Source organism: Lissotriton vulgaris, chromosome 2_1 (assembly GCF_964263255.1).
Source record: "Lissotriton vulgaris chromosome 2_1, aLisVul1.2, whole genome shotgun sequence".
In the NCBI taxonomy this organism is placed as follows: Eukaryota; Metazoa; Chordata; class Amphibia; order Caudata; family Salamandridae; genus Lissotriton; species Lissotriton vulgaris.
Genome location: NC_141687.1, coordinates 949,583,502 through 949,600,235, shown reverse-complemented (window position 1 = coordinate 949,600,235; position 16,734 = coordinate 949,583,502). Strand labels below are relative to the sequence as shown.

The 16,734-nt window shown below is 44.9% G+C and overlaps 1 protein-coding gene across 2 annotated transcripts in view; it reads left to right on the top strand.

The window, feature by feature from the left end:
- LOC147731457 (protein argonaute-1) overlaps positions 1-16,734 on the top strand; it is a 418,093-nt gene that overhangs the window by 358,484 nt on the left and 42,875 nt on the right. For both annotated transcript variants that reach the window (XM_086956498.1, XM_086956499.1), the window contains exons 14-15: positions 13,667-13,757; positions 14,885-15,079. In XM_086956498.1, coding sequence (XP_086812624.1) covers positions 13,667-13,757; positions 14,885-15,079 — 286 coding nt within the window. The remainder of the gene's footprint in view (positions 1-13,666; positions 13,758-14,884; positions 15,080-16,734) is intronic.

Here is a 16,734-nt window from a genome sequence, read left to right as displayed (position 1 = left end):
GGAACAACGAAGGCCCTACAAGCCCTACCAACTACGGTATTTCCTACAGAGGGTTCAAACACCTCACTAGTACCAAAGTCATCCGCAAACCCAACAGCATAAACCTTGTCAGCAACGTGAATGTCGGCAGCTCAGAAGGAGAGCCGCTCAACAGCCTGCTCGGAGGGAAGCATACAGCAAGCTAAGCCATGAATCTCTTCCGTTAGCCACTCTGGTATGGGGAAGTATTTCTCATTTTCTGGCAGAGTGTCAATCGCTCACAAAAAACAGCCGGGTAATACATATTATTCGAGAATGGGTATTGTCTCAGACTCACCAATGCTCCTCCGAATATTCCACCAAAACCATCCAATCATGATGCGCTCTGAAGTAAACATTCATCTGCAGAAGAATGCGGTGGAGACTGTTCCTCCCAAACAACAGGGAGCAGGGATTTATTCCTGCTATTTTCTGGTGAAAAAAAAAAGGTCCCAGAAAAGAGTTCTTACCCATTCTCGTTTTGAAACTGGCTAACAAGGGAATTCGACGAGAAACATTTGAAATGCCGGCACTGCATCTGTTTTATCCCCAGTTACACCAGGGAGACTGGTTCTGTTTGATAGACCTCCAAGATGCATAATTTCACATATCAATAGCCAAAAAGCATTACAAATTCTTGAGGTTTGTCATGGGTCACGATTATAACTAGTATAATGTGCTTCTGTTTGGCCTCAAGTCAGACCCTAGAACTTTCTCAAAGTGTATGACAGTGGTAACTGTCCACCTCACAAAGTACCAAGTTTCCGTCTATGCCTATATAGACGACTGACTCATCAAGGAGTCAGCGCCTCAGAAGGCCCAACTGCGTTACCAGTTGACAAGCACTCTTCTCCAAAGAATAGGGCTGCATATCAGTCACAGCAAATCAGTGTCTACTCCAGTCCAAACACTGTATTACTTGGGGGCATCCATCAAAATCATTCAAACAAGAGTGTGTCCTTCGGAGTAGAGACTGTTATCAGTCCAGCTGAAGTGTCACTCTCAGTCAAGTCTCTCAACCTACTGGGATAAGTGTCATCCATCCTTGGCGCGATGGCTTTGTGTATCTTTCTAACTCCGGATGCCCATCTCCACATGCATCCTCTTCTGGAATGTCTCGAGGATCAGTGGGACCAACTCACACGCAATTGGGAGGACAAGATCGAACTCCCCCCCCCCCCCCCCCCCCCCACCCCCCTTGCAATATAGTCTGTGAAATGGTGGTGCTTTCAAACAAATCTGGTTCGAAGGATGCCATTTCATAAGAATGTCCCTTCCCAGACCATAGTAACAGATGCCTTGTTGCTAGGATTCGGTAGCACACATGGATCACCTCCATATCCAGGGAACATGGTCTCAGTGAGAGATGACTTACCACATCAATCTCCCATTCAAAACTCACTCCCTGCTTGTTCAGATAGACAACACAACAACCATGTACTACCTCATTTCACGAGGTCAAGCCAATTTGGAAGTGGCTGGTTGCCTGAGACCTGCGAATCACTGCAACTCATCTCCCTGGTGTTTAAAATGTTCAAGCAGACTCCCTAAGCAGAGTCATGGAGGAAAACTACAAATGGGTCCTTCATGATGTCGTCGTACAAAACATCTTCAAACTGTGAGGCGCTACGCACATCGGCTTATTTGCCACCGCAGTAAAAAATGCATGCCCAGGCTTCAGCTCCAGGTACTTCCAACCATGGACATTGGGGGACGCCTTATGGATCGACTGGTCTAGCAAATTTCTCCATGCCTTTTCTCTGATCCCCCTTATCCTGTCAATTCTCATCAAACTGTCTTATTCGAGAGCAAGCATGATCTTGATTGCTCTGGAGTGGCCACGTCATTGGTAGTTCATGTACCTTCTTCACCAGTCAGAGCGTGCTCTTCTCAAGATGCCATGCATACCGGATCTTCTCACGAAATTCGGAGGCCAGGTTGTTCCCCCCAATCTCTCCTCCTTGAATTTGGCAGCCTGGCTCCTGAGCTAGTTCAATATGGGCACCTGAACCTTCCACAAGAATTCATGAACATTCTCAAGGAAGCTAAACGACCATTAACTCATTCAGCCTATTCATTCAAATGGACGATATTTAGTATTTGGAGTTCTAACAAGAAGGTGGACTCAACAACCTGCGAAGATGATGGTCATTCTTCCATGCGTACTTCATTTGGAAAAATCTAGTTTACAATTCTCTTACATAAAAGTTAATTTGGCAGCTCTTACTGCCTACAGAAAATGACCTTCACTAACCTTTTTTTTTAATTCCCACTATCAAAGGATTTTTTAGAAGGGTTGAAAAATGTTTCCCTCCATCAGGCTTCCTTCTACTCCCTGAGAGCTCAATATAACTTTCCTTGTAGCGATCACATCTGCACGTAGGGTCAGCGAGATCCAGGCGTTATGTTTTCTCACGAACCATACACCGTTTTTCATTCCAATAAGTTAGTAATGAGGACTCACCCAAAATTACTTCTTAAAGTAATTTTGGATTTTCATGTCAGTCAGACACTTTCCTTACCTACTCGCTTTCAGCATTCTTCCACACCTGCTGAAAGAGCTCTCAATTCGCTAGGCGTTAGGCAAGTTTTGAAATGTTATCTTGACAAAACAAAGAAACATATGTAAGTCGGATCAATTATTTGTAAACAATGGCTTGGTCTGTATAGGTCTAGCCGCGTCCAAACAGTCCATCGCCCGATGGATAGTATCTTGCATCCAATTATGCTACCAGAAAACTAATAAGGTTTTGTCCGGTAGACTTAAAGCTCACTCTACTAGGGGGAAAGCTGCTACTGCCGATTTGATGAGAAATGTCCTTATAACTGAAATGTGTAAAGCGGCAACATGGAGGACTGTGCACATGTTTTACAAACTTTATTTTTTGGACTCTGATGCTAGAACAGAAGCTAAAGTAGGACAGGCCTCTCTGAGAAATGTGTTTGCAAGATTTGGTCGTTCCTGTCTTTTCCACAGCTCTTGGTGGGGATGGGCTTGCTACTCTAGTCAGTGCTTATGACTATCATCCCCTGAGAGAGAAGGAATGGTTTCTTACCTGTTATCCCAGTTCTCTCTCAGGGAATCTCTATTGAAGTCCTAAGCAACCCTCCTGTCTCCCCATTGGAGATGACTGAGGCGATTATTGGAGCAATCTAATAATGACACATCTCGTCAAAAAGAACTGAAGCAACTGTCACCTGCTGGGCATGATGGGATAATGTGATCTCTTGGCCCTTAAAGGTACTGTCACTGTTTTTACACCCACATAATGGCAGCTGATAGGTCTACACTGTCCTTCTATCGTTCTACTTTTACAAAAAGGGGTTGTAAAAGAGATTTAAGCTTTCTACTAAAGTATTTAGCTTCAAATATACATTTACATGGGGTTTCTTACCCTTTTTTAAGTACAATCTGAAGAATTTGGCCATTATAGCCTTCCTTATAGGCTGCACAATGTTCTTGTCTTAAGTGTTTCTATAGGCCTTCCTGAAGAAAGGCGAACATCTACACTATAGAAGACATACTATGAAAAAGTGCTCCAGGATTCCCGCACATGGGTGCTTATGACTTCAATGGAGATTCCCCTGAGAGAGAACTGTGATTACAGGTAAGAAACCATACCTTGCTCATTAGGCTTAACCTTCTCAAATTACCTCAATTACACTTCAGCAGCAATATGATTTCATGAAGTTCATCCCAGGCCTGTGGGAACCCTTGTCGAAATAAATCAGTCTGTGCATTCAAGTCACTTGTCATGACTTGAAGTACCTCGAGCAGACTACACTTTTTTCACCTATTACACCTTCATCCTTTGAGTAAGCCTCTTCAAAAGTGCTACGAAATGGCGTACAATTCAATCCTAAGAAATAAATAATATGTGTCTGTTTCAGACTCTGAATGCTTTTTCAGACATATGGTGGTATTTTGTATTCATCTGTAATTGAATTCAAATATGGTTGATCCCAGATTTCCACAATAACTAGGAAATCATTCCCCCAGCGTTCTTTCTTAACTGTATCAAAAACAGTATTTTTTTAAATTTTTTGTCACAGAAGTGATCTCAGTTTAATTTTCAGTCATCTTTTTAGGATTATATAGTGCTCTTCAAGGCTCACCCAGTGTTGCAAAGTACCATTGGTTATGTTTTGTTCCATTGTTTGTTGTTAGACCTGGCACCATTGGCGTGGGTCTCCCTTCCATTTTTGTTGCTGTTGCTTCATGTGTTTTGCTGGTGTTAGCTGCTCAGAGCACTGTGCCACTGCCAATTTATTTATTTATTTATTTGCGGGTTTATATCGCGCTCGAATCGACTCCTACCGGAGTATCTCTGCGCCCAAAACACCAGAAGCATGGTCAAGCAGTCAATGGATAGCAGATTAATTCTGAAACAGGAATGTTTTGAGCTTCTTCCTGAAGCTCAAATATTCAGAACATTGCCTCAATGCAATGGGAAGCTGGTTCCATAAAGTGGGACCAACTACGGATAGGGCCTTGCCACCCTGTCTGGCCTTTCTCACAGCTGGCACTCTCAGGAGAAGCTGGTTACTGGACCTAAGGTACTGTCACTGTTTTTACACCCACATAATGGCAGCTTATAGGTCTACACTGTCCTTCTATCGTTCTACTTTTACAAAAAGGGTTTGTAAAAGAGATTTAAGCTTCCTACTAAAGTATTTAGCTTCAAATATACATTTACATGGGTTTTCTTACCCTTTTTTAAGTACAATCGGAAGAATTTGGCCATTTTAGCCTTCCTTATAGGCTGCACAATGTTCTTGTCTTAAGTGTTTCTACAGGCCTTCCTGAAGAAAGGCGAACATCTACACTATAGAAGACATACTAGGAAAAAGTGCTCCAGGATTCCCGCACATGGGTGCTTATGACTTCAATGGGGATTCCCCTGAGAGAGAACTGTGATTACAGGTAAGAAACCATACCTTGCTCATTAGGCTTAACCTTCTCAAATTACCTCAATTACACTTCAGCAGCAATATGATTTCATGAAGTTCATCCCAGGCCTGTGGGAACCCTTGTCGAAATAAATCAGTCTGTGCATTCAAGTCACTTGTTCATGACTTGAAGTACCTCGAGCAGACTACACTTTTTTCACCTATTACACCTTCATCCTTTGAGTAAGCCTCTTCAAAAGTGCTACGAAATGGCGTACAATACAATCCTAAGAAATAAATAATATGTGTCTGTTTCAGACTCTGAATGCTTTTTCAGACATATGGTGGTATTTTGTATTCATCTGTAATTGAATTCAAATATGGTTGATCCCAGATTTCCACAATAACTAGGAAATCATTCCGCCAGCGTTCTTTCTTAACTGTATCAAAAACAGTATTTTTTTTAATTTTTTGTCACAGAAGTGATCTCAGTTTAATTTTCAGTCATCTTTTTAGGATTATATAGTGCTCTTCAAGGCTCACCCAGTGTTGCAAAGTACCATTGGTTATGTTTTGTTCCATTGTTTGTTGTTAGACCTGGCACCATTGGCGTGGGTCTCCCTTCCATTTTTGTTGCTGTTGCCTCATGTGTTTTGCTGGTGTTAGCTGCTCAGAGCACTGTGCCACTGCCAATTTATTTATTTATTTATTTGCGGGTTTATATCGCGCTCGAATCGACTCCTACCGGAGTATCTCTGCGCCCAAAACACCAGAAGCATGGTCAAGCAGTCAATGGATAGCAGATTAATTCTGAAACAGGAATGTTTTGAGCTTCTTCCTGAAGCTCAAATATTCAGAACATTGCCTCAATGCAATGGGAAGCTGGTTCCATAAAGTGGGACCAACTACGGATAGGGCCTTGCCACCCTGTCTGGCCTTTCTCACAGCTGGCACTCTCAGGAGAAGCTGGTTACTGGACCTAAGGTACTGTCACTGTTTTTACACCCACATAATGGCAGCTTATAGGTCTACACTGTCCTTCTATCGTTCTACTTTTACAAAAAGGGTTTGTAAAAGAGATTTAAGCTTCCTACTAAAGTATTTAGCTTCAAATATACATTTACATGGGTTTTCTTACCCTTTTTTAAGTACAATCGGAAGAATTTGGCCATTTTAGCCTTCCTTATAGGCTGCACAATGTTCTTGTCTTAAGTGTTTCTACAGGCCTTCCTGAAGAAAGGCGAACATCTACACTATAGAAGACATACTAGGAAAAAGTGCTCCAGGATTCCCGCACATGGGTGCTTATGACTTCAATGGGGATTCCCCTGAGAGAGAACTGTGATTACAGGTAAGAAACCATACCTTGCTCATTAGGCTTAACCTTCTCAAATTACCTCAATTACACTTCAGCAGCAATATGATTTCATGAAGTTCATCCCAGGCCTGTGGGAACCCTTGTCGAAATAAATCAGTCTGTGCATTCAAGTCACTTGTCATGACTTGAAGTACCTCGAGCAGACTACACTTTTTTCACCTATTACACCTTCATCCTTTGAGTAAGCCTCTTCAAAAGTGCTACGAAATGGCGTACAATACAATCCTAAGAAATAAATAATATGTGTCTGTTTCAGACTCTGAATGCTTTTTCAGACATATGGTGGTATTTTGTATTCATCTGTAATTGAATTCAAATATGGCTGATCCCAGATTTCCACAATAACTAGGAAATCATTCCCCCAGCGTTCTTTCTTAACTGTATCAAAAACAGTATTTTTTTTAATTTTTTGTCACAGAAGTGATCTCAGTTTAATTTTCAGTCATCTTTTTAGGATTATATAGTGCTCTTCAAGGCTCACCCAGTGTTGCAAAGTACCATTGGTTATGTTTTGTTCCATTGTTTGTTGTTAGACCTGGCACCATTGGCTTGGGTCTCCCTTCCATTTTTGTTGCTATTGCCTCATGTGTTTTGCTGGTGTTAGCTGCTCAGAGCACTGTGCCACTGCCAATTTATTTATTTATTTATTTATTTATTTAATTTATTTATTTGCGGGTTTATATTGCGCTTGAATCGACTCCTACCGGAGTATCTCTGCGCCCAAAACACCAGAAGCATGGTCAAGCAGTCAATGGAGAGCAGATTAATTCTGAAACAGGAATGTTTTGAGCTTTTTCCTGAAGCTCAAATGTTCAGAACATTGCCTCAATGCAATGGGAAGCTGGTTCCATAAAGTGGGACCAACTACGGATAGGGCCTTGCCACCCTGTCTGGCCTTTCTCACAGCTGGCACTCTCAGGAGAAGCTGGATACTGGACCTAAGGGACCGAACCGGGTTGTATGGGATGAATTTATCCCGCCAGTGCGGTGGCCCTAATCCGTTTAGGCTCTTGTGTATTAAACAGCAGGTCTTGAATTTTACCCTATTTCGGACTGAGAGCCAATGCAATTTCTCCAAAAGGGGTTTAGACGGTGTCCTAGGGGGGGCATTTAGTACCTGCCTGGCAGCGGTGTTTTGAATCATCTGGAGTTTGGCCAATACTCCATCATTTGCCGATAGCAGGAGGCCATTACAATAGTCGAAATGACTAAGTATCAAAGCTTGCACCAAGGTTTTCCTGGCGAAGTCAGGTAGCAGTGGAAAAACCTTTCACAGCAAGCCAATGACATGGAAGCAGGAACCCACAGTGATGTTACAATGCTGCTTAAAAGAGAGTTCACGATCCAAACGTACTCCCAGATTTTTCACCACCACTTTAGGGTCTGGGACCAGGCCAAGGTCTTGCGGCCACCAGTCCAGGGTCCACAGGATCTTTGCTTCCCCAAAGAGCATAACCTCCGTTTTACCTACGTTACACTGGAGGCAATTCAATTTCATCCAATTTGCCACTGCCTTCATGCCATTGGAAAAAGATGTTTTCACCTAGTCGGTAAGAGTTTTAAAAGGAAACAGGAGCTGGGTATCGTCTGCGTAGGATACCGGGATGAAACCGAACTCTCTCAAGATTCTAGCCAGGGGGGCCACGTAGATGTTAAAAAGAGTTGGGCTCAAACAGGAGCCCTGTGGCACCCCCTTGGTGATCTTAGTCTCCACCGAACGAAATGCGCCCATACTAACTGATTGGGTCCGGTTAGATAGGAAACTTCTTATCCAGGCCAGTGCTGTACTCAAAAGACCGATTTTAGCAAGCCGTTCGAGCAGAATATTGTGGGATGTAGTGTCGAACTCTGCCGACAAGTCTAACAGTACCAGGACTACCGAATGACCCCTGGCCTGGTACATATGTAGATCATCCGTTACTGACAATAGTGCCGACTCAGTACTATGCTTCGGCCTGAAGCCAAATTGCGAGTGATCTAGACTACCGGTCTGTTCGATATAGCTCGAAAGTTGCTTATTCACATGTCTTTCAGTGAGCTTTCCCATGAATGGAAGTAGGGATATCGGCCTGAGATTTGACAGATCCGTCCAAGGGATTGTGGCATTCTTCCTAATAGGTCTTACTGATGCCTTTTTCCATGCCATGGGCACTCGGCCTTCAATCAGTGATAGATTCACAAGGCGTTGAATCCCTGTGCCCAGTGTCTTAACCACCACCGGCATCATTCTAGCTGGAATAGAGTCCAAAGGACTGCCACTCTTGGTTTGACTCACCAGGCACTGCACCTCTTCCAGAGAGATAAGAGGGAATGCACTAAGAGTGGTCGAGCATGTCTCTTCTTCGACCAGTGGCGATGGTAAATCTCTTATTGAAGACCGGTTGGCATTGATGATGGTATCCTAGATCTTGTCTATTTTACTTGTGAAGAATTGCGATATTTCATCGCATAGCTGTTGCGAGGAAGATTCAGCACTCTCACAGGCCACTGGTTTCACAAAGGATTGTAGAATTTGGTACAGTGCCCTAGGAGCATTAACTGCGGCCGAAAGAAGGGACCCAATGTGATTCTTGCGTGCGATCCGGATGGCCTTGTGATAGAGTGAGAGCTGACCAATAGTCATTTCTATCTTCCTCTCTATGTGATGTTCTCCAGACTTTTTCCAGCTTTCTGGCGGCCTGTTTTAGGGAACGTAAGTGTTCCGAAAACCACACTTCCTGTTTGTGTGCAGGACGTGGATTGAATACTTTCATAGGGGCGATTATATCTACCGCTATGCGAATGGCTTGATCAAGTTTAGCCAATGCAGTTTCAACTCCCTCCGTTGGATTAAAGGAGGGCTCAGCGAACTTCTCCTGAAAAACTTCAGGGGTCACCTTATGCCATTGTCTCCGTCTATTGGGCAATGCTACAGGTGGGGAGGGAGGTTTACCTAAATTCGATGAATTGAATTCCATGATAAAATGATCTGTCCATTTGACCTGAGTAGGAGGAAAGCAATTGATATTTGGAGTATTCATAAGGATAAGGTCCAGGGTATGACCTGCCTGGTGTGTGGGACCCATATTCCTCTGTGTAAGGCCAAGTAATGCAAGATCTGTCAATAATGACTGTGCCTCACCATACTCCTTCAACTCGCTATGGACGTTAAAATCTCCAAGGAGTAGGAATTCGCTTCCAGGATCGATATGTTCAGCCAATGCCTCCAACAATGAGATGGAGAAGTTTGTGCAAGGGCCGGGGGTGGGGGGGCGATAGACTAATGCCCCTTTACGACCAACTTTATTTGGCATATTAATCTTAAAAATCATCAATTCCAGCTCAGAGGTACTACATTCTTCTAGAATTTAGATGGAAAGGTCGTTCCTATAGACAATGGCTATACCTCCCCAGTTTTAATTGGGCGGTCTAATCTAAGTATCTTATAGCCATCCGGAATACCAAGTGTAATAGCTGGAACTGAGTGGGGTTTTTACCAGGTTTCGGTTAGGAAACGTAGATCTGGCTTCCGCGAAGAAATTAGCTCCCAGACTTCGGAGTAGTGTTTAGATAACGATCGTATATTACATAGCAAATTCTTACAACCTAATCGCGTGTTTGGTCCCAACCCTCTATTGGGTACGTACTGTACTTCCTCCCATTTCCTATCGCATAATGGCTGGAAGTGGCAATTTCTACAAGAGAACGGGCCCTCCTGAGGTGTTCCCACCTCCCCAAAACATCCCACCTGAGAGGACATCCTTAAGCCTAATAGTTCTCGTGATGTGTAGCTTACGCGAGTGGTAGCATGACAGCCAGGAACAGCAGATGAAAATGCCATAGCCCCTAGCCCCGTCCAGTCACGGACGGGCGCAGACGGGCTTCTCTTTGGCTTGTCTTAGGCGCGTCCTTAGGCGCACCCCTGCGCACGACCGCTGCGCGCTCAAAGCGACGAGAAGGGTAAGTAGCCCTTCCTTGGGGAAAACTAGACCGCTACCCGCTTCGTGCAAGCGGACGTGGAGTGTGTGTGTCTGGCTCTTACCTGTCCGCCCTCCGCTCTACGGCGCTAATTCCCGAGTCGGACCGGGGCGGGCAGGCTATACTATCGAGCGCAGACTTCCCTGTGTGCAAGTAGGTCTTTGTCACCCCTGTGGCACCAAGCAGCGTGGGGAATTATTTTAAACTACGGCAATACAAATGTATTAAAAGTTATTCAAATTGTGCAATTTTTAAAACAAACATCAATGGATTTCAGGCACAAAAAAATGAAAAAACAAAAGATTTGTAATATAAATATTGGAGCCCTGCTCCTAAGAAATTAGATCCTGCTTGAACCAAGAAGAACCTCTGCCCGACGAGAAGGAATTGGGAAAGCTGCAAGGAGGAGTACTGTCCCTGACCTGGGGGATTGGCCTGCAGTGGTTGCCTTGCTGCGAGAGGAGAGGAAAAGACTAAAGAGACTTTTATCAACTTGTGCTTTCAACAATCTCCAAGTCCTTGTGGGTGAGCTTGCCCCCTGAACGGAGTCCTAGGACTATTGGACTCCTCCTGCCTTCACAACGAGCTGCTGAACCTTGCCCGATCTTCCCTGCCGCTGGAGCCGCGATGTCAGTGCGCCTCGTACCCCTGTCCGCTTTTGAAGTTTGTGCCCGGCCGCCCCGCACCGTGTGACTCCGCTCCAATCCGAGCCGTAGCTCGCACCGTCCAGCCAGGGCCGCCCGCACGCTGCTTCACCCTCCCCCCTTTGAACCGCACTGCTCGCCTCGCCGCCCCCACCACTGGAAGTCTGGATTCGAGCGCATCGCAAGGCTAAGTTCGGCCCGTATGCTCGAAGGGTACCGGCCGCCTTGCACCGCGATACTGGGCCCCAACAGACCGCCCCGCACTTTGAGTACGGCCCGTACATTCGCCACGTTCCGGCTGCCTCGTGCCGCGCTGTCAGCATCTCCAAGGCAGCCCCTGCTAGTGAAGGTACGGCTCGAACGCCACAAGGACCAGCGAACGCTTCATCTTCCGGGCCGCCCGCCCCAATCCCCGTGACCCACCCGCTCAACACCTGGCCTGAGACGCCCGCTCCGAGACGGGTCCGCATCGCCAAGGCCCTACAACGCACCTGGACCACCTTCACTTCCTACAAGCCTCATCTGAGCCGGATGCCTCGCATCTAAAGGTACTGTCAACACGAATCGCACCCCCTGTGCGTACGCCTTGGATCGGAAAGTCTGTGCCGTTCAGTCCCATTAGACATTGTTTTTAACATCGTGAGGGTCGGACAAGAAAATACGCTTTTTTAAGAACTCTTCACTTGCTAACAGTATTGTGGTCATTTTAACTGCCGTTATTGGTTCTTGTGCTAAGTCTGATATAAAATATAATTATTTTTGATACAAACCTAGTGTGGCATCCTTTTGTGGTGTTGTCCCTGAGTTACTGTATGTGTTCACAAATGCTTAACCTGTAAACGCTTCTGAGATAAGCCTTGTCTGCTTGCGCCACACTACCTAGAGGGTGAGCAGGGGTTATTTTAGAGGGTGATCCCATTATCCTGACTAGAGGAGAGGGTCCCTGCTTGTCACAAGTCCTTCCCTGTGCCAACCAGAGACCCCCAAATCTAACATTTGTGATCTAATGTGATGTTGAGTGCTTTCTTCGACTGTTGTTGGTATGTGGATTTCATATGGTCCTGCCGGTAATAATGATCTCATAGATTCGGACACTCATTTTGTAGGGGTTTGGAGTGTCTACAGGCAGCGTATTTCTCCAGTTTGTTTTATTCATCAGATTATTTACTACCCTTCTTGCTACTACTACATCCAATGAGTGATTCTCTGAGGTAGTTTGTGCCCCTTCCACGGTGTCATGGCATCATCTGCTGTTCTCAATCAGGGAATTGTAAGCGCGCTACACACCCGTGAGGGTCTCAAGGCGTTGAGGGGGCTGGGGGTCCGCAGATCTGTTTAGCCTTAGAGCCAAGTCTTGAGGGTTTTCCTGAAGGTGTTCAGGGAGGGACCGCATCTGATGTCTGCCGGTAGCTCATTCCAGGTCTTTGCTGCAATGTGAGAGAAGGATCTTCTACCTGCTCTGGCTCTGTGGATGCGCTGGGTTTTGGCCAGTGCGAAGTTGGAAGATCGGAGGTTTCTTTTCGGTACGTGGAAGTTGATTCTGTCGTTGAAGTATTTGGGTCAGTTGTGTAGGCGTGAGTGAGGATTTTAAAAGTGACTCTTTTCTCCACGGCGAGCCAGTGGAGACTTTGTAGGAATTGGCTGATGGGTTTGTGTCGGGGAATGTCGAGGACGAGTCTGGCGGCGGTGTTCTATATTGTCTGGAGTTTGCGTAGTAGGGACTTGTTGATGCCGGCATAGAGACTTGTTGATGCCGGCACAGAGGGCGTTTCCATAGTCCAGTCTGCTGGTGATGAGTGTGTGGGAGACTGTCTTCCTTGACTCAGGGGGGATCCACTTGAAGGTCTTGCGGAGGATGATGAGGGTGTTGAAGCGGCTGGAGGTGACGGCGTTGACCTGTCAGTTCATGGTGAGTGATGAGTCAAGTACGATGCTAAGGTTCTTGGCTTGGTCTGAGGGGGTAAGTGGGCTTCCGAGGGCGGTCGGCCACCAGGTGCTGTTCCTTGCAGAAGGAGTGGTACCGAGGATGAGAACTTCTTTCTTCTCGGCGTTGAGCTTCAGGCTGCTGTTGGTCATCCAGACTGCGACATCTTGCATTCCTTTCTGGAATTTGAGTTTGGCAGTCGTTCTTTATTAGCAAAACTAGTTAAAGAAGATCTATATATGTGGGTGGACACATACATTCTAATGAGTTTCTCTGTATAAATCATTTTTTAATCAAATGCTCAGTTTAAACAGCTTGCTCTTTTAAGCCTTTTGCATTAAAGCCTGTGCAGTAGTTTGCTTGGGTATTGACTACCAAATCTTGCAAATAGAGAAGTGTGGGAGGAGGAGCAAGAAGGCAGTTACTTAGCTTGTTTCTTGTTTAAGGTTTTTCCATTAGCAACCTGCTGTAATCAGCACCAATCATCAATCTCCTCTCACCTTATGTATCAGAAATTGCAGGTGCTTTGCACAGTGGACAATCTGTGGCAGGAGACTTCATGGTTTGTCAGCCTGTTTCATTTTTGAAAAGCTTTAAAGACCTGGTCACCACCCTGCTGCAAGCAAGCAGGGTGATGGTAAACTCATGTGAAGAACGTACAAATAGTACAAGATAAAAAAAGGTTTGCCCTTGCTTCTATAACAGTATGAAAGAACAGACTTTGTACACGCCGTAAAAGGGGTTCTCTGCTCAGTGCGGTGCAGACCCAACCACATGGCTGGCTCCTTTTTGTTCCCTGTTTTATATCTTGTTAATATACATTTCTGCAAGTTCTCCTTGTTTCTCCTCCCACAGCTCTGCTGTCTTCCAACAGCCAGTCATCTTCTTGGGAGCAGATGTGACTCACCCACCAGCAGGGGACGGAAAAAAGCCCTCTATCACAGCTGTAAGTAATCCGCTCTCACCGTTACCGAGACCGTTCACCCTTTAATGCCTTCCTTTCTAATGTAGTGCAAACATTTTAATTCTGGATTTTCAGTGTATGGACTTACTGCCCAAAAAGTAATGCAACTTCAGAAGGGTATATCTTAAAAGCAAAATGGCAACCATTTGAAAATTACACCATCTTTCTTGATCCCCAAACGTTTTTGATTGTTTGCGCAGCGGTTCTCCAACATTGGGTTTTCTACAGGTTCACATGCTGTGGTGAATTTGTGCTCCAGTGTTGGACGATAGCCTGATGTCATGGTTAATCCACCATAGCATGTGGATGTATTTGTCTTCCTTCACCCATGAATCACAGTTACAGTTTTTTTTTATTTGCTGAATGGGGTTAACTTACATCCAGAAGGCTCCTTCCCACCCCAGCTTCCAATGTCCTCGTCCTCACCTGTTGTGTGTCCCTGCAACATTGCACATAGAATGATAGTGAATGGTGGTATAACGTTTTTCAGTGCTTCACCATTGTGATGGGCAAGGACTAAGATCTCTGCTAACTTTGGTTAGCAGATAAAGTGGGCATGAGCGGACCTAGGCCCTCAGCATCTGGAGGTAGCCTGACACATGGTACATGTAAGACGGCTCTGCAGCTCCTTATGCTGTGCCTGATGTGGGTGCCCCATTCTATCACCATTGTGAGCTCTACATTCTTACACGCATGGATTCATACATATGCACTTTCGATTTTTTTCCCAATGCACTGCATGCTGCAGGGTTTCTCTGTTCAATTGCAATTGTACTAGTCACTTACAACTGACCCAGACTTCTAGTCAATTGTTTATATCTTAGCCGTTCCTATAATCGATGTCTCTGTATTCTAATCAATGAAACTGTTGCTGTGCTTTGCATAGGTAAATGCAGTTTAAATACCTTTTCCCACGATTCCTCATATGTGTTTTGCGTCTTTTTGCATTTCATAACTGGTAATTTGCTTATAGTGCAGACATGAGTGAAGAGTTGCTCTTTGAGTGAAGGCTTGGTGCTAGGAAGGAAAGAGGGCACAGGCTAGTTCACTGCCTTCTTGCACTGTTCAATGCATTTTTTATATTATATTAACGGCTCTATTACCTACAGGTGGTAGGGAGTATGGATGCCCATCCAAGTCGGTACTGTGCAACAGTGAGAGTGCAGCGCCCCCGCCAGGAGATCATCGAAGACCTTTCATACATGGTGCGGGAGCTGCTGATTCAATTCTACAAGTCCACGCGCTTCAAGCCCACGCGGATCATCTTCTATCGCGATGGGGTGCCTGAGGGGCAGTTACCACAGGTGAGGGCCAAGGGAGATGCGAATAAGAATAGATCAGAGCACAGGTAAAAAGCTTAAGAGAGAATATAAGAGACAGCTTCAAAAGGTGATGGCATGATGGCAACCTGTAGGAAGAGTGGACAGCATGGGCATGGACAGGTAAGCATGACATGAAAGGTATCTTCCACAACCACTAGCTTTGCAAGGCTTTACTAATGGCAGTGTTCCGTGTACAATTTCTCTAACATACTATAGCATGACCTAGCTGATGGCATGGTGAGGGTGATTTAGTATATGTTCGATAAATAAGGTTACAGCAGCAGTGGGGTACTGGAACATGTGTAGGTAAGACCTGGTAGACTGGTTCCAAAGGTCAGGGAATAGTACTAGAAGGGAGGAAAAATCATTAAGTACACCGGTGGAGAGGAAGGGGCATGGCTCCTGAGGGTGCGAACCTGTGAGGAAATAGCAGAAGTAGTTGAGGGCACAGTGGTGAGGGGTAAGTTAGTGGTAAAACTGTGGACGGAATGCCATAGCTGAGACCTTTGCGGAAGGAGAGACACATGAAAGTACGGTGGGCTGTAAAGACTAAACAAGTTAGTGCACGCAGACGGCAAGTTAGGCCAACAGTTGAGGGCACATTTTGAAAGGTGGAAAGTGAGGAGAGGGATGAGCATTTGAGGGTAAGTTAAGTCTGATTGCTAGGGTTGGGTGAGAATAGAACAGAGTAAGTAACCAAGAGACGACCCAGAGAGGGATGACTAGGTCACTGGCCACAGGAGGGTATTGTAGGTGAATGTTTGAGGGTGATTCAGAAAACATAATCTCCAGGTGAGAGCACAGCGGGGGGAGATAGTTGACTATTCAGAGAGAGATTACAAAAGTGACAGGTGAGTATTTTAATGTATTGAGGAGGAAACACTTGAAATTTTTCCTTTTATTTATTCTTTTCTTTTTTTAGAAAGTCTCATATATTTCCACAACACGCCACCACCGCTCTCAAGCACCAAACACACACATCCCCAACATCATGCATACACACACACACGTACATGTGTGTTTGTGGGCATGGTAAAAGATAATGTGTTGGCACTGACACTTACTTCACCTCTTTGTTTTTAAAAGTAAAACCTCATAAAACGTATACTTCAACCGTGTGTGCCCTGTGCATTTTTAAATGAATTAATATTCACATTTTGCGGTGCAGTTTTGAAGTTTTAGAAATTAGTGTACTTCAAAGGATTAAACTTTGAGTCGGAAGAGAAAGCTTGCAGAGGGTCGTCATTGTGCATTAGTGGTGACTTCCAACAATATCTAGAACTGCACTATTAAAGTGGCTGCATGTGTGTCTGTGCACTATTGAAATAAATGCTCTCTATGAACTCAATACATATTATTAGACTTCCTTTTAGTAAAACAATCCGCGTTTTGTACTGCTGAATGCATAATTAACAAGTTTGGTGTCCCTCGCCCGGAGTACTGTCCATGTCTTTTTTCCGTTTCTTCATTATTGCCCAGTTCAGGGTGCCTAGCTTGCAGCATTATGTCCGTTTCTGGACGCTTCATTTAGGGAATTGTTGTATCCTAGTTCTGTAGGCTTTATTTAGACTAATATGGCTAGGTCTTCAGTCTTTTGTTCACAGTTCAGTTCTATAGGGCACTTCTGTGATACTATG